Below are 17,269 nucleotides of genomic sequence, written 5' to 3' on the forward strand. Positions count from 1 at the left end.
TGGACGCGCAGGTTCAGCGGCCATGGCTCACGGGCCCGGCCGCTCCGTGGCATGTGGGATCTTCCCGGACCGGGGCACGAACCCGTGTCCCCTTCATCAGCAGGCAGACTCTCAACCACTGCGCCACCAGGGAAGCCCAACAAATTCAATTTTTGCTTTTTCCAACTTTCTGGAAACTTCTTTTTCCGAATATTTTTGGTCTGTGCTTGGTTAAATCCTCAGATACAGAACCCCTGGATAAGGCAGGCCCGACTCTAGTTACATCACACCTATGTAAGTTTACCGACATAGGATCATGATGATCTAATCCTTTTTGTCGTGGACCCCTCTCATATCGGCATCCCACCCCCATTTCCGCATTCTGCTCCACACTCAGGTAACTCATATCAATCAGGGTTTGTTTGTTTGTTTGTTATTGTTTTATTTTTAAAAATCATGTTAAGCACATTTTCCATATCCTGATTTTCTTATTCATCAATACATCGTGGAAATGACTCCTAATTGTCTGGTATATTCTTCTAATGTATTGTTGGGGGTTTTTTGCCAACATTTTGTTGTGAGAAATTTCAAACATAAAGAAAAGTTGAAATAATTTGACAGTGAACAATCATATACCCTTGTTACTGAACACAAGTTGGTGTGCCCCACTCACAGTGAAGCCAAACAAACCGAACCGTCAGAGTCTGGAGCAGAGAAAGGTTTACTACAGGGCCAAGCAAGGAAAACAGGTGGCTTGTGCAGCTCCCCGATGTTTTCAGGGAGAAGTTTTAACAGGCAAAATCTGGGATGAGAGCTTCTAGGTGTGTGACTTTCTTCTGTTTGGTTGGTGGTGAGGTAACAGGGCAGTGCTCCAGGAATCTTGTGCTCAGCGTGAAGTGAAGTTACGGTCATCCACCTGGGTGGTGGCCTAAGTTCCTACGGAACTCCAAGGTATTGTTATGTATATTCCTTGAGGAGGAACCGGGACCCTGCCCCAAGGCTGCACTATTGTTTCTTGACTTCAACCCCCTTGTTTCTGCATTCCCTCCTTCCCTGATTAGCAACTGTTTGAATCTGCCTTTTGGAACTCTGGGAAGGTAAAGGAGGCTGAATGAAACTTATTTCTACAAACAAGAAACAAGGGGCACAGAAAGACTTTTGTGCCACAGGATCCTGCTCAGTTTCACCTCACCTGGACTTCTTAATTTGCATTTGACACATGCCTGCCCATCGATCTATCCATCCAGATAGATAGATAGATAGATAGATCCCCGGCATACGGGGATCTTAGTTCCTGGACCAGGGATGAACCCGTGCCCCTGCAGTGGAAGTGGGAGCCTTAACCACTGAACCACCAGGGAATTCCCCATTTAGCTATATTAATTTTTTGATGCATTTCAAAGTAAGTTACAGACATCAGTACAATTCACCCCTAAACACGTCACCATGATCATTGTTAACTATAACAGTTCAAAATTTGTTTATGATATACATTTTTTTTCCTTTTTTTTTTTTTTGGCTGCACCTCACAGCTTTTGGAATCCTAGTTCCCCAACCAGGGATTGAACCCACGCCCTTGGCAGTGAAAGCATGGAATCCTAATGACTGGACCACCAGGGAATTCCCATGTTTACGACTTTTTTTTAAGTAAAATTTACCGACAGTGAAATAGACAAATTTCAAATGTATTGTTGTGAGTTTTAACAAATCCATATACCTGTGTGCAACCCCCTATCAAGATATATGACGTCACCCCAGAAAGTTCCCTCATCTCCTGTCCTATTTAGTCCTCACCCTTACCCACCCAGAGGCAACCACTGCTCTGATCTTTTTTTTTTTTTTTTCTGAGATAGTACCTGTTCTAGAACTTTATGTAATGGAATCAGATAGTATGTAGTATGTACTCTTTTGTGTAAGGCATCTTTCACTCTGCATAATGTGTTTGAGATTCGCCCATGTTGTTGAATCAGTAATTGCTTTTTACCACCGAATATAAATCATAGGGACTTCCCTGGCGTTCCAGTGGTTAAGACTCCATGCTTTCAATGCAGGGGGCCCGGGTTTGATTCCTGGTTGGGGAACTAAGATCCAACATGCTGCACGGTGCAGCCAAAAATTGTGTGTGTGTGTGTGTGTGTGTGTGTGTGTGTGTATAAATCATAGTTTGAAGGACAGTGTTTTCAGTTTGGGGCTATTTTGAATAAAACTGCTATGCACATTCTTGCACAAGACATTTTGTGGACATATATTTTCATTTCTCCTGGGATATACCTAGGGTTGGAATTGTTGAGTCGTAGGATAGATAATGTTTACTTTTTTTTTTTTAATCTTGGGCAAGTTGCTTAACCTCTTTTGGTGGTGGCAGCAAAGTCTTCTGGACTGGTCTTCTGGTTTGACCTTGCCTGGGGTTAGGCTGTCCAAGTTTGGACAATATATATAACCTGACACTTAACATTCCAAGCCATTGCACAGCAGTGCTGTGTGGCAGCCATTGTTACCTATTTCATCTATAAAATAACAGTCTGGAATTATTTGATACTTCTTTTACCCATTCTCCCAGCAAGTACTTATTGGATAAATACCAGTGCTAGGTCTACACTAGATGTTATAGTCACGTTACTTTCTTAATGAATTTTTATTCCATGCATAATATAGTTATATATTCTTTTCATTAAAAATCAGAACATTACGTTATGTGTTTGGTTTTACAAGAAACTATCAGACCTTTTTCTAAAGTGATTGTACCATGTTATATTCCAGCCAACAACGCACAAGCGTTCTGGTGTTTTTGTATCCTTGTCAGCATTTGTTGTTGACAGCCTTTTAAATTTTAGTCATTTGAATGGGTGTGCTGCATTCTTTTTCATGGTTGTGTAATATTCTGTAGTGTGGATGTTTACAACTTATTCAGCCATCTCCCTATTTATGGGCATTTGTTTCGTTTTCAATTCTTGGCCACTGAGAATGACTCTACAGTAAGCATCCTTGCACATATGTTCTTATATGTTGGTACTTTTCTTTTCCATGGGATACATTCTCATGAACTAAAGGATACCTGTATATCAGATGTTAGGAGATATTGCCAGATTGTTTTCCAAAAGGTTGTGATACTTCACTTTTCTACCAGCAGTGTATGTGAGTTTTCTTTTCCACATAGCAACACGTGTTGTGCCTATTTTCCTTTTTTATCAGTCTAATGGAAATAAAATGATACCTCGTTTTTACTGTAGTTTGCATTTCTCTACTTTTAGAGCATCTTTTCGTACTTCTGGGTCATTGGAGTTTGCTCTTTAAGTTGAATATTCAGTTTTTCTATTGTTCATCTTTTTTTCCCCTAGAAATCTAGGTGACTAGATGTGTAAAGGAACTGGTGCTTCTGGTGGTGCTAGTATGTACTAAGTTTGTGATTTAAAAAAAAAAATTTTTTTTTAATTTTTTATGCCTGTCACCTTAGACCAAGTGAATTTGGGTAGTAGTAATAGATGTGAGGTATAATTTGAAAGTGACTTACGCGGTAGCACCTATAGTAGAAGTTGCAAAACTTGTAAAGTTGAGTTCCTCCTGCCCACGTGTCCATGCAGAAGCTTGCAAAGATAGGAGACTTCACCTTAAAACTGTGCTTTGGACTTCTCTTAAAAGCCAGATCTGGCCATCTTGGGCCTGCATTCCCTGCTGGCAACGTCTGTCTGGAGATGAGTAGCAGTTCCCCGCTTTAGACAGGACTTGTGCTCCTGGGTTTGTCCAGTCCCCTCAGGGCTCCGTTTCCTCCCCAGCACTAAGCTGAGAGCTCCAGGGCATTTGAGAGCACCTGCACTTTTCTTCTGGTAGATTATAGTATATTAGTGTAAGAAGGACATGTGTAGGACTACACATGTCCTTCTTACACTAAGGACTCAAAAATGGGACTGTACAGGTGCCTGAGATGGCTGCAGGTATCAGATACCTGTGGAGTCTGGCATCTGTCGGCATTTGAGTGTGTGCCTGATCCGTGGAATTTAGTGACTCACTGACCAGGGGGCCCCGGGGGGAAAGTGTCTGATGACGCCCTGATTTCAGTCCCTTTGCCTGGACCCCTCAGCAGCGTTTGAGCCTGATACCTGATTCTCCTCCCTCTCTTAGTGGTACCTGCTGTTTTCTCTTCCTCCCTGGGTTATGCTGGCCTCCGGTGTTCTCAGGCTACTCACACTCTCTGGTTGTAACTACTGCCTGACGTCTCCCTAATATTAAGCTCTGCTTTGACTTTGGCCTGAGTTCTCAGCTTCTGATTCATGGAGCTAGCTGCCTCCGGACCACGGGGATCTCAGACTGACCATGTCCACACCCAAATGTTGTGGTCAGCCCTTCCAACCTCCTCCTCCTCTTGTTTTTACCTCCTATCTCAGGAATAGTTCCTGAAACCAAGCCATTGGTTTGGGTGTTGTCCTCGACTCCTTCCCTCTTCCCAGCCTCCATTCCCTCTCCTGTCCAAAGCCAAATTCTGCTAATTTTATATTCTCAATATCAGATCTGTCCCCTCTTCTATCCTCACCACTGCCTTGTTTGGGCCCTTGTCATCTTTTAATTGGACGATTGCAATGGCCTTCTTCTAACTGGTCTCCCTGCCTACAGTCTTGCCTCCAGCAAATCCATCCTCCAATCCTGATGCCTGAGTGATCTGAAATGCAAATATGATCTTGCCACTCCCCTGCTTAAAACCCACCAACGGGGTGGTTCTGTAACCACAGTGTAGCCTCTGGTGCAGGCTGAAAGTAAGTTGCTACTCTTACTACTACTGCTACTATTAGTACTACTATTGCTACTAATAGGATACTAATAATAGTAGCTAACATTTCCTGAGCATTTTCTATTGTGTTTTCAAATGATTTATTATCTCTTTAAGGCAAATCAGAGCCGATTCAAAGTTTTCTGAATGGTATCACTCATTTGCTTGGCGGGAGGGAGAGGGGCAGAGTTATAGGCAGGGGCCACCAGGGAAATGTCCGTAACCATAAATGATCTTATATATGCTAGTGAGTGACCATGCTGATTGAGCCTTAATAGTTAAATAGGCATTACCATGGTTCCTAGGAGCTAGGATTTCCTTTCATTCCCTACAAAGCATGGAGGGTGGGTGGTCAGCTGTCCAGATCTTGAATGTGTCCATGAAGTGTGTCGCACGTGGGGATGTCCTCTGGCTCTTGGGTGCCAGTAAAGGAGGAGAGCTTCTGGCCTTCAGGGTCAAGTGCAGGCTTCGTGGCTTGGCATGCAAAACTATGCAAGACCTGGTCCCTGCCCGCCTCTGCTGCCTCCAGCCAATCCCTTCCTTGCACTCTTCACTCTAGTACCACCAGACGGGGTGTGATACTAATCAGAGCGCACCTTACTGAGATCTTATGTGCCAAGCACTGGGCTAAGTGGACACCACAGTGTCCTTCTCTCATGTAATCCTCACAGCCACCCCGGGGGGTGAGTCTGCCATTATCCCCATTTTATAGAGGAGCAAAGTGAGGCTCTGCGAGGTAACCGAGATGGCTCAGCTAGTGGCAGAGTGGGCGGTCCCCACAGCCTCTCGGCACGTGTTCTCAGTAGCTGCCCGCTCCTGGGCTCACACTCCGTGCTCCCCCTGCGCCTGAATGACACCCATTCAGCCTTCAGGACTCAGTTCTGACGCCGTTTCTCGGGAAGCCGCCAGGGCTGAGCCCCACCCCGCTGAGCTCCCGGCAGCGGGCTGGAACGAATGTGTTCCGTCTGTGCTCCTCGAGGCCTCTTTGAAGCCCCAGCATCTAGCGCAGTGTCTGGCACATAACAGGTCTCTGTAAGCGTTTGTTGAGCTGACTAAACTGAATTCCAGGCGCTGCACCTCGAGGTTGTTGTCCTTCTGACCAGTTTTCCCTGTCTTCACCTTCTCTAGGCCCAAACAAGCTATTTGATCTCTGGAGAAGGATCCTTTCCCTCCTGCTTGGGTTCCACCTGCACCCTATGACTTCAGGGGGAAACTGCTGTCTGATCAGCCACCTTGCCCACACACCCTGGACATCTGTACTCTCTGCCCCTCTCTCACTCCTCACCAGCGGGCTGGACCCCGAATCCACCCCCCTGAATCAGCTTCTTCGGCTTCCCCCTCAGCTTTAGCTCTTTCCGCTTCAGTGTTTGTATCTTTTCTGTCCCCAATTCCCCCTGCCCCCCACCACAAATCTTCCTTTCTCTCTCTCTTTCCTTAGTCCTCCAATTCAATAGCCCATCATTGGGCTGTTCTCCTTAGAAGTGCACCGTCCACCGCCTGCTGTTTAAAACAACCATATTTTGTCTTGAGGGTGTCCCATTGCCTTCCCTGAAAACATTAAAAATTCCTGCCATTCCCAGCCCCGTCCTGTCCCGCACAGAGCGGCCCTCAGATGCCCTCCCCAGCTTGCTGCCCCCGTCCCTCACTCCCCAGTCTCCTCTACTCCCGGCAGCTTTGGGACCCCCGCCCCTGGCTTCTCCTCCATGCTGTATGGAATGAAGATTGCCAACCTGGCCTACGTCACCAAGACCCGGGTCAGGTTCTTCGGGCTCGACCGTTGGGCCGACGTGTGGTTCCCAGAAAAGAGGAGAATGAAGCCGGGGTCGGAGATCAGCAAACACCACAAGTCGCTGCTGGCCACGATCTTTTATGACAGGTGTGTGACGGGGTCGGGGGCGTGTCTGGCTGGGGAGAGAGGCGGTTGCCTCCGCTTAGGGTAAGGCTCCATCCTACAAGGACTGGGGGAAGGGCAGGAAAGGAGCTAATTGGCCTGGGGGAGGGGATGGGTTTCCTGAGCACAGCTGGCACTTGGCCAGCCTCCCCAAGCCTGTAACTTTCTCCGAGGGCAACCCCCAGGCTTGGCTGCTCGGGCCCCAGCCGTGCTCTTGACTCCCACTCTCCCCAGGACCGAGTATCTTCACGGGAAACATGGGGTGGACGTGGAGGTCCAGGGGCCCCATGAAGCCCGAGATGGGCAGCTCCTTATCCGCCTGGATTTGAACCGCAAGGAGGTGCTGACCCTGAGGCTTCGGAATGGAGGAACCCAGCCTGTCACCCTCACCCACCTCTTCCCATTCTGCCGGACCCCCCAGTTTGCCTTCTGCAATGGAGACCGGGAGCTGCCCTGCCCCCTGGGCCCTGGTGAGTGGGTTCCCAAAGGAAAGAGTCTCTGGTGGACAGAGTCCTGCCCTAGGAAGGTCTGATGCTTCAGGAACGTGCTGTTGCTGGCCCGTGGTCTCCTACCTTGGGATGGGGCTCTGGGGGGGAATGTCAGGGTTGGGGTGCTGGTGGGAGGGTCCCTTCCCCACCCCGACTCACTCAGCCATCCTCTCCCAGGTGAATGCTATGAGCTCCATGTCCACTGTAAGACCAGCTTTGTGGGCTACTTCCCAGCCACCGTGCTCTGGGAGCTGCTAGGACCTGGGGAGCCAGGCTCAGAAGGAGCTGGTACTTTCTACATTGCCCGCTTCTTGGCCGTCGTGGCCCACAGCCCCCTGGCAGCACAACTGAAGCCCACGACTCCCTTCAAGCGGACCCAGATCACGAGAAGCCCTGTGGTGACCAACCGGATAGAGGAAGGAGAGAGACCCGACCGGTAAGTCCTCCCTCCAACCCAGTCCTGGCTGGGGGTGTCCCAACACCACAGTGTGGGCCCTTGGGAAGAACACAGAGCCCCCTTTCCTAACTGTGAGTTCTTAACTCCTGAAGACCTCAGAGACCTTTTCTGTCTAGGAAGAAAAGCAGATATGAGGACAGTGAAAAAATTTCAAGTATTTTTGACTATATGATGGATTATCAGTCAGCCAAGGTGGACACGTGTCTCTCTCTCTCTTTCTCTCTCTCTCTCTCTTTTTTAACAACTTTATTGAAACAGTTCATATACCATACGATTCACCTGTTTAAAGTGTGCAATTCTGTGCTTCTTTTAGTATATTCACAGATACGTGCAACCATCACCACAATCCATTTTAGAACATTTCATCACCCCCAAAAGGAGCGCGTACCCTTTAGTTATCACCTCTTCTGCTCCCCATCCCCACCCCCCAGCCCTAACCAGCCACTCATCTACTTTGTGTAGATTTCCCTCTTCTGGACATTTTATATGAATGGAATCATATATGTGTAAACAGCTCTTTTTGACATGTCCAGGTGTTCACAAAATACTGAGCAAACCGTAAGACCATTGTGCTCTTTCTGTTAAAAATATGTGTGTAATGGGGCTTCCCTGGTGGCGCAGTGGTTGGGAGTCCGCCTGCCGATGCAGGGGACAGGGGTTCGTGCCCCGGTGCGGGAAGATCCCACATGCCGCGGAGCAGCTGGGCCCGTGAGCCATGGCCGCCGAGCCTGCACGTCCGGAGCCTGTGCTCCACAATGGGAGAGGCCACAACAGTGAGAGGCCCGCGTACTACAAAAAAAAAAAAAAAAAAATATGTGTGTAGGGGAATTCCCTGGTAGTCCAGTGGTTAGGGCTTCGAGCTTCCACTGCAGGGGGCATGGGTTCGATCCCTGGTCAGGGAACTAAGATTCTGCGTGCTGCGCAGCAGGGCCAAAAAGTTAAGTGAGTAAGTAAGTAAAAATATATGTGTATAATACAATTTGACAAAGAAAAATGTCTGGAAGGCTGCATGCCAAAAAGTTAACATTGGTTATCCCTGGATGGTGAGAATGTTGTTTATTTACTCATTTATTTATTACCTGTTTTCTGATTTTTTCTCTCTGATGAACATGTATTGTTTATATACATATCTATATGCATATATATGTGTGTGTGTATACATTTTTTTTTTTTTTTTTTTTTTTTTTGCCACACCATGCAGCTTGTGGGATCCTAGTTCCCTGACCAGGGACTGAACCCGGGCCCCCTGCAGTGGACGCACAGAGTCCTAACCACTGGACCACTAGGAAATTCCCTATATATATATATATATATATATATATATTTTTTAATGCTTCCAAGTATCATGCTTTCCAAAAATGAGGATGGTCCAACCTTGGCATGAGCAGCCTCATGAGACAGTGAGTCCTGTCTCCTAGGGCAAAGGCTGCCGACCCCCTTCAGCAATAGTGTTGAAGCAGAGCCTTGTGCTTCCTCCAGGGAGGGGCCTTCTCGGAGACTCTGAAGGTGAAGGGTCTCTGTGTTTGTAATAGCTTTTCTTCTCTCCCTCCTGCAGTGCTAAGAGCTATGACCTGGAGTTAAGTATGGCACTGGGAACATACTACCCACCCCCCCGCCTCCGGCAGCTGCTCCCCATCCTTCTGCAGGGAACAAGTATCTTCACTGCCCCAAAGGAGATTGCTGAGATCAAGTAAGTACCCCCCCTCTGCACCCCTTGTGCTGCTTTATATGTTTCTTTTCCACTGGCTTCTTCCCACTGCCCCATGCCTCTGTCCTCAGCCTCCTGTGCTCAGCTCATTTATCCCCTTACTGAGCACATGCCATGTGCCAGGCACCATTCAAGGTGAATCACTCGCTTGGTGGCCCTGACATCCTAGGTGGGGAAAGTGAGCATCTGTCATCTTGTTTCATGTAGTGATGAGTGCTGTGAAGAGTTAACTAAAGAGCTTCTCTGCCCTTCTAGTCTTCCCCGATTCCTGATGTCTTCATAGTCCCAGAGCTGCAGAGGGAGAGGGTGGATGCTCCCGGACATGGGGGTTGCCTGACCCATCCCATTCCCGTCCCCTCCCTCCAACCCCCCCACCCATCACTGCCAGGGCCCAGCTGGAGACACCCCTGAAGTGGAGGAACTACGAGGTGAAGCTCCGGCTGCTGCTGCACCTGGAGGAGCTGCAGATGGAGCATGACATCCGGCACTATGACCTGGAGTCGGTGCCTATGACCTGGGACCCCGTAGACCAGAATCCCGGGCTGCTCACGCTGGAGGTCAGGGGTTGGATCGGTAGCAGGGAGGATGGACTCAAGTTAGCCAACCCACAAGCTGTGGGAAGAACAAAAGGAAGATGAAGTTTTTCCTGTCCAGAGGGCTCAGCAAGTTGCCGAGTGGGCATCTGGGCCCCAAAAGAGGGGTCAGAGCAAGGCAATAGGGAGGACTGGGGTTTTAGTCTAGACTTTGCTACCACTGGCTGCATGACCTTGGGCAAGTCTTTTGCTATCTCTGGGCCTTAGTTCCCTCACCTGAAAAGCATGGAGCTGGACTAGATAATTCTTAGAGCCCTCTCCAGCTCTCAGATGTTGAGAATTACACACGAGAATGGATTCCTGCACACTTGTGCCGAGAAAGGCACTCAGTGAGAAGGGACGGCAGGTGAGGATGATCAGGGAAAGCTTCCTACAGGAACTGAGTTTTGAACAAGATTTTAAAGGCAGAGTAGGAGCAGAGCTGGCCAAGAGGGCAACCGGACTTGCTGGGAAGCTGGCCTCCAAGTCTTGAAATCATGCCCTGGAGGGTTTCCAGGATTCCTGGGCTCAGCATCTCTGAGCACCGTGGGCAGACTTGTCCCTTCTTCATCTCCCCTGACTCTTGCCCTGTCTGGCAGAAGAGGAAAGAGGCAAAGCTCCCTGAACCTGGGGTAGAGGGTAGATCCTCAGAACTGTGTCTCAGTTGGGGTCTGGAGTGGGCCCTCCACTGGCCATCTCCGGGTTAGAAGCTTGCCTCTGTCCGTGCCCCATAGGTTCCCGGGGTGGCCGAGAGCCGCCCCTCAGTGCTGCGGGGTGACCACCTATTTGCCCTTTTGTCCTCTGAGACACACCAGGAGGACCCCGTCACCTACAAGGGCTTTGTGCACAAGGTGGAACTGGACCGGGTCAAGCTGAGTTTTTCCACAGGGTAGGTGTTGGGGGAGCCCTGAGCTGCAGGAAGGTCTGCAGGTGTCCCGGAGGCCAAGGGAGGAGGGTGTTTCTCCTCAGAGTGAGTGGGACCCCAGGGACAGGGCAGGGGGACCCTGAGATGCCTCACCATCTTCCTCTCCTGGAGGATTGCTTGGAGGTCTGGGAAAGGGAGTGGAGTTGGAGTAGATGGAGAGAGTCCTGGCCTTTTATTGCCCACCCCCGCAATTGGAATTCTTCCCCCTCTCTCTCCCCCTTCCCAAAGCCTCCTGAGCCGCTTTGTGGATGGGCTGACCTTCAAGGTGAACTTCACCTTCAACCGCCAGCCCCTGCGGGTGCAGCACCGTGCCTTGGAGCTGACGGGGCGCTGGCCGCTGTGGCCCCTGCTTTTCCCTGTGGCCTCTCGTGGGGTCCCGCTGCTGCCCTCAGATGTGAAGCTCAAGTGAGACTGTGGGCAGGGGCTCTGGGGCCACTTGGAGGGTGGGTGTAGGGGACGAGGTCAGGGAGGCCTCCTGGACGCGGACAATATCGTGTTTGTGGCCCCTCCGCTAGGCTGTACGACCGGAGTCTGGAATCCAACCCGGAGCAGCTGCAGGCCATGAAGCACATTGTTATGGGTACCACCCGCCCCGCCCCGTACATCATCTTTGGGCCTCCAGGCACTGGCAAGACTGTCACCTTAGTGGAAGCCATCAAGCAGGTGGGGCCTGAGCGTAGGCCTGTGGCCTACACTCTGACTCCCCCCCCCCCCCCCCCGGGACAAAGCAGGTTCTGGTTCCTTCTGGTTCCTTCCGGCTCCCTGAACGCATGCCCCCGAACTGGCCTCGAGGGCCAGTGTGGCTGTCGAGCAGGGCGTGCAGCTTGGGTACTGCACGTCTCAATCACCGTAGCCTTGTATAATTACGGCAGCAGTTTTCCAGCGTTAAAGGGCTGCTGGACTAGCAGGGGGCTGCCGATCTGAACTTGCCTCTTGAGTCACTCCCTCCCTCAGCAATGGGAGGCAGATGCCACACTGCGCCACCCTGAGTCACAGGCATGTTTCTCCCTCTCCCCTCCCCCTGGAGACCAGAAGCTGCTTCCCACACTGTGCTCATCCCCACCCCAGGTGGTGAAGCACTTGCCCAAAGCCCACATCCTGGCCTGTGCTCCGTCCAACTCGGGGGCCGACCTCCTCTGTCAACGCCTCCGGGTCCACCTGCCCAGCTCCATCTACCGCCTCCTGGCTCCCAGCAGGGATATCCGCATGGTGCCTGAGGACATCAAGGTACTTGGGGAAGGCGGGGGACCAAGGGGTGGCGGGTGCTGCTCTGGGTAGACGCTGGGGCCAGGAAACTAGGAGACCTGGATTCTGATACTCGCTGTATGCCCTTGGGTGGGTCAGGACTGCTCTCTGTAAAGTGAGAGAGGTAAATAAAATTGCCTGAGGGGGGGTGCCCAGACCCAGAGCGAGGGTGAGAATGGATGTGGAGGCAAGCTGACTCCCCTCCCTGCACGACCCTCAGCCCTGCTGTAACTGGGATGCAAAGAAGGGGGATTACGTGTTTCCTTCCAAGAAGAAGCTGCAGGAATATCGTGTGTTAATTACCACGCTCATCACTGCCAGCAGGTGGGAAGTGTGTGTGTGCGCATCTCTTAAATTGTGTGCTAAGAGGTAGCGGGCTGGGGAAATGCGGAAGAATGGTGCCTGGGGAGTTGGGGGGAGGGCCAGCTTGGGGGAGCATTCAGGTTCGGTAGTCGCGTGCCTGGATGTGACCCCTGCCTGGCCTGACACCTCCCAGGTTGGTCTCGGCCCAGTTTCCCATCGATCACTTCACACACATCTTCATCGATGAGGCTGGCCACTCCATGGAGCCAGAGAGCCTGGTGGCCATAGCAGGTGAGGGGCTCGGGGGCGGGGGGCTGCGAGTGTGTTACCCCACATGGCATCGGGGAGGTCCCACCACACACCTTTCTCCTCACGCTACCCATCTCCCAGGGCTGATGGAAGTCAAGGAAGCAGACAATCCAGGAGGGCAGCTGGTGCTGGCAGGAGACCCTCGGCAGCTGGGGCCTGTGCTGCGCTGCCCACTGACCCAGAAGCATGGGCTGGGGTACTCACTGCTGGAGCGGCTGCTCACCTACAATGCCCTGTACAAGAAGGGCCCTGATGGCTATAACGCCCAGTTCATAACCAAGCTGCTACGCAACTACAGGTATCCCGCACCCTCTGTGTCATCCCCTGCCTTCACACCCTCTGCAAGCGCAGCTGGCGGCTCCATCCCACCGTCCTCAGAGGCTGCGTGATGCAGAAAGACTATCAGCTGGAAGGTGGGAGTTCTTCTCCCCAGTCCCGTCCCTGCTCCTCCAGTTGCTTATCTGTACCTCACGGGATGGTCAGTGGTTCCTAGACACCGGAATATATCTGACGCTGGTCCCAGGTGAAGTTTCTAGGCATCCAAGGAGAAATGAGAAAAACAGGGACAATGTATTGTTTCATAAACCTAATGGTTATTCGAGTTAAAGAGCTGTGCTTCCTTCAGTCAGTGAGTTCGTATATCTAAAATGCTCAGATGAGTTCCTACCTCTTTGGTTCCTTAGATGAGTCCACTAGGAATTCAATAACTGTTAGCTGTTGTGTTAGTACCGCTGATATTTTTGGATTTAGCACCTTATCTCATCCAATAATGGCGATAGTAGGTGATTCTTGCTTTTGTATTGTCCTTCCTTGACAAAATTGAAACTTGAGAATGGGCCCCTCATTTCTTGGTGTTTTCACTTAAATTTGACCGGTCTATGAAATCTGTGGATTGGATGTTCTCAGGAGCCACATTTGGTTCTGCTTTCTGTGGTTAACAGTGCCCAGCAGCAAAAACTGTAGCTGAATGAGTCTGCTATGCAGTGGGCGGGAAGACAGGAGGATAGTGTGTGTGAGCTCCAAGCAGGTGGAGCGGAGGTCCCTGAGGGCGGGGCAGAACTAATCCGCCCCCTGGTCTTGCTCTTCCTTCCTCCTGCCTCCCAGGTCTCACCCCACCATCCTGGACATTCCTAACCAGCTGTATTATGAAGGGGAGCTGCAGGCCTGTGCGGACGTTGTGGACCGAGAGCGCTTCTGCCGCTGGGAGGGTCTGCCTCGACAGGTGAGGCTGAGCGGGGCTGGGGCTCAGGCTCCTACCCCTGTACCCCAGCCTCCCTCTTACTGAGGGTGCTGGGTAGCAGGAGGCTCTGAGTGGAAGCCACGAGCCCCTCCCTTTGTCACCTAGGCCTGGGATCCCCCACTCCCTGGAAGGGTTTGAGGGTGGGAGGGAAGGGAGGCAGGCAGGGAGGTCCAGCTGAGGGTTTCCCCTGACTCCGTGTCCAGGACTTTCCCATCATCTTTCACGGCGTAATGGGCAAGGATGAGCGTGAAGGCAACAGCCCATCCTTCTTCAACCCCGAAGAGGCTGCCACGGTGACTTCCTACCTGAAGCAGCTCCTGGCCCGCTCCTCCAAGAAGGGCAAAGCCCGTCTGAGCCCCCGAAGCGTGGGCGTCATCTCTCCATACCGGAAGCAGGTCAGGTCCTCAGTTCCCATCAGGGCTGGGTCCCCCCAGATGGTACCTCCTTAGCCAGACCACTAGGCAGAGGGTCCGGCTCAGGCCTCCACTGGCCCCATATCTCAAAAGAGCGCAGAGGTCAGCTGCACCTCCCTCTTTGCCCCCCAGCTCCCTGGCCTCCTGCCTGGCACCCTCTTGCACGGGTGTAATGGCATGAGAGAAAGGCACCCGTCCCCATCTTCCAGGTGGAAAAAATTCGTTACTGCATCACCAAACTTGACAAGGAGCTTCGGGGACTGGATGACATCAAGGACTTGAAGGTGACCCTCGCCACTGTCTCACATTCCCTCCCTGACTTCTGTCCCGGTCTCTTCCCCACTTCCAGACACCTCCTCGGGTCCCTGCCCCACTGCTGCAGGCCAGCCCAAGTCCCTGCCGCACCCTCGCTGCCTGAGACAAACTTGGGCTTTCCCCATGCCTCTCACTCCTGGAGATCCCAACTTGTAGGTCTGGGATGGGACCGGGAAGCCCTCATGTTTAGCAAGCACCTCATGTGATTCTGATGATCAGGCTAGTTTAAGGTCTCTGCCCTAAGGAGAAAGTCCAGACTCCCCAGCCTGCCTGACCTGTCATGTGATGATGTCCCCACTCACCTCTCCCACCCTCTGAGTCAGTCGGCAGCTCAGTTCTTTCTCAGATAAGAATCACCTGGAGAGCTTTTAGTGCTGCCAGCGCCAGGGCTCCACCCAACCAATTAACGCGGCTGTCTGGGGGCAGAGCCAGGGCATCAGGTTCTTTTACGGGCTCCTCAGGTGATCTCCGGTGCAGCCAGGGTTGACACCCAGGGCTTTAAGAGTTAGAGGCCTCTCCCATGGAAATTCTGATTCTGGAGGTCTGGGTTAGGGCCTAAGGTTACTTTTTTTTTTTTTTTTTGCGTTACGCGGGCCTCTCACTGTTGTGGCCTCTCCCGTTGCGGAGCACAGGCTCCGGACGCACAGGCTCAGCGGCCATGGCTCACGGGCCCAGCCGCTCCGCGGCATGTGGGATCCTTCCGGACCGGGGCACGAACCCGTGTCCCCTGCATCGGCAGGCGGACTCTCAACCACTGCGCCACCAGGGAAGCCCCTAAGGTTACATATTTTTAACAAGTACTGAGTGATTATCTTCAGGAAAGTTTGAAAAACACTGCTGAGTTATTGTTCTTTGCAGTCCTGTTTTCTTTGCTTAGAACCCTTTCGAGCCCCCATCCCTTTAACTGGATTCGGCCTTCAGGTTTCAGCTTCCATGGCACTGTCCTGTCCTCTTTCCTGCCCAGCAGGACACTGGCTCACTCCACGGTGACAATTGCCCTCAGTCTCACTGAGGCGAGGCGGGGCTGGTCCCTGGGTCCCCCACTGCCTCCCTCCCCTCTAGGTGGGCTCCGTGGAAGAGTTTCAAGGCCATCCCTCCCCTCTAGGTGGGCTCCGTGGAGGAGTTTCAAGGCCAGGAGCGCAGCGTCATCCTCATCTCCACCGTGCGGAGCAGCCAGAGCTTTGTGCAGCTGGATCTGGACTTTAACCTGGGTTTCCTCAAGAACCCCAAGGTTCGGGGGCTGGGGGGTGGCAGGGACTCCTCCTTCCTGAGGGCTCTTCCCTGCTGTGACCCCAGCATTTCTTCTTATCAGAGGTTCAACGTGGCTGTGACCCGGGCCAAGGCTTTGCTCATCGTGGTGGGCAACCCGCTCCTGCTGGGCCACGACCCCGACTGGAAAGTGTGAGCATCCCACCCACAATCCCTCCTGGTGGCCACAGCCCCCAGCCTAGGACAGCTGTAGTTTTATGAAGCACCCTTGGGGCTCAGTTAATCTTCCAATCTGTTTATCTGGTTTTTTTTGCGGTATGCAGGCCTCTCCAATCTGTTTATCTTTTTTTTTTTTTTTTTTTTTTTTTTTGCGGTATGCGGGCCTCTCACTGCTGTGGCCTCTCCCGTTGCGGAGCACAGGCTCCGGATGCACAGGCTCAGCGGCCATGGCTCACGGGCCCAGCCGCTCCGTGGCACGTGGGATCCTCCCGGACCGAGGCACGAACCCGTGTCCCCTGCATCGGCAGGCGGACTCTCAACCACTGCGCCACCAGGGAAGCCCCAATCTGTTTATCTTAACAATATCCCCATTTGCCAAGGTTAAGTAACTTGCCCCAAGGCACAGGCCCCATGTGCAGGACCAAGGCTGGGCCTCCAGCCTCTGCTGGTACTCAGCCAGCCTTGTGCAGCTGTGTGTGTGGATGTCCCTGTACCCCACAGATTCCTAGAGTTCTGTAAAGAAAACGGGGGGTATACCGGGTGCCCCTTCCCTGCCAAACTGGACCTGCAGCAGGGGCAGAACTTACTCCAGGGTCTGAGCAAACTCAGCCCCTCTACCTCAGGTATGGCTGGGCCAGGGTGGGCTTGGTTGGGGGACAGTGCTGAGGGAGGATGTAAGTTACTAACAGAGCTGGCCTCCTCTCTTTGTAGGACCCAAAAGTCACGACTGCCAGGCGCGGGAGGGTGAAGGGGGCCTGCCCCTGCAAGTGGAGCCCGAGTGGAGGAATGAGCTCTGAGGACCGCCCACCCGACCCTTCCCCTGCTGCTAACATCAAGCTGCTAACAATTGGGGGAAGGGGGAGGAAGTAAAACTGAAAAAAAAAAAAAAGCTTATTCTATGCAAAAGCCTCCTTGTCTCTTCAGCCTGGCCCCAGCTTCCTGAACTCCCAAGATGACCTCACAGGGGAGGGTGGGACTGTCACAACAGCCCAGGGCCATACCCCTCCCCCCCCCCAGAAAGGAACCCAACCCCCATGTCCAGGGGAGGAAATCTAGTGGGAGGTGGCAGGGAAGCCACCCACAGGCTTCTAAGTTTAGCCCAGTGCGCCAGACCACTCCCCTCACCCGCCTCCAAGGCCCAGAGCCAGGCATGACCTCATCCTTTTCTCCAAGACTCCACCCTGCCTGCCCGAGAGTCCTGCCTTTGCAGACAGGGGGCCAGCCTGGCAAGCAC

The 17,269-nt window shown here is 52.2% G+C and overlaps 1 protein-coding gene across 1 annotated transcript in view; it reads left to right on the plus strand.

Annotated features, from left to right (window-relative positions):
* Positions 1–16,941, plus strand: part of MOV10 (Mov10 RNA helicase) — a 23,489-nt gene extending 6,548 nt beyond the window's left edge. Inside the window, exons 2-20 of the mRNA XM_027091056.1 lie at positions 6,414–6,617; positions 6,867–7,102; positions 7,298–7,556; positions 9,133–9,267; positions 9,674–9,842; positions 10,592–10,746; positions 11,011–11,187; positions 11,298–11,445; positions 11,851–12,009; positions 12,248–12,351; positions 12,524–12,621; positions 12,721–12,937; positions 13,744–13,861; positions 14,083–14,274; positions 14,502–14,576; positions 15,713–15,838; positions 15,920–16,008; positions 16,537–16,658; positions 16,747–16,941. Coding sequence (XP_026946857.1) covers positions 6,414–6,617; positions 6,867–7,102; positions 7,298–7,556; positions 9,133–9,267; positions 9,674–9,842; positions 10,592–10,746; positions 11,011–11,187; positions 11,298–11,445; positions 11,851–12,009; positions 12,248–12,351; positions 12,524–12,621; positions 12,721–12,937; positions 13,744–13,861; positions 14,083–14,274; positions 14,502–14,576; positions 15,713–15,838; positions 15,920–16,008; positions 16,537–16,658; positions 16,747–16,832 — 2,869 coding nt within the window. The 3' untranslated portion in view covers positions 16,833–16,941. The remainder of the gene's footprint in view (positions 1–6,413; positions 6,618–6,866; positions 7,103–7,297; positions 7,557–9,132; positions 9,268–9,673; positions 9,843–10,591; positions 10,747–11,010; positions 11,188–11,297; positions 11,446–11,850; positions 12,010–12,247; positions 12,352–12,523; positions 12,622–12,720; positions 12,938–13,743; positions 13,862–14,082; positions 14,275–14,501; positions 14,577–15,712; positions 15,839–15,919; positions 16,009–16,536; positions 16,659–16,746) is intronic.
* The last annotated feature ends 328 nt before the right edge of the window (positions 16,942–17,269 follow it).

Source organism: Aethalodelphis obliquidens, unplaced genomic scaffold (genome assembly GCF_003676395.1).
Source record: "Aethalodelphis obliquidens isolate GAN/ISIS:26980383/991018 unplaced genomic scaffold, ASM367639v1 scaffold70, whole genome shotgun sequence".
Lineage (NCBI taxonomy): Eukaryota > Metazoa > Chordata > Mammalia > Artiodactyla > Delphinidae > Aethalodelphis > Aethalodelphis obliquidens.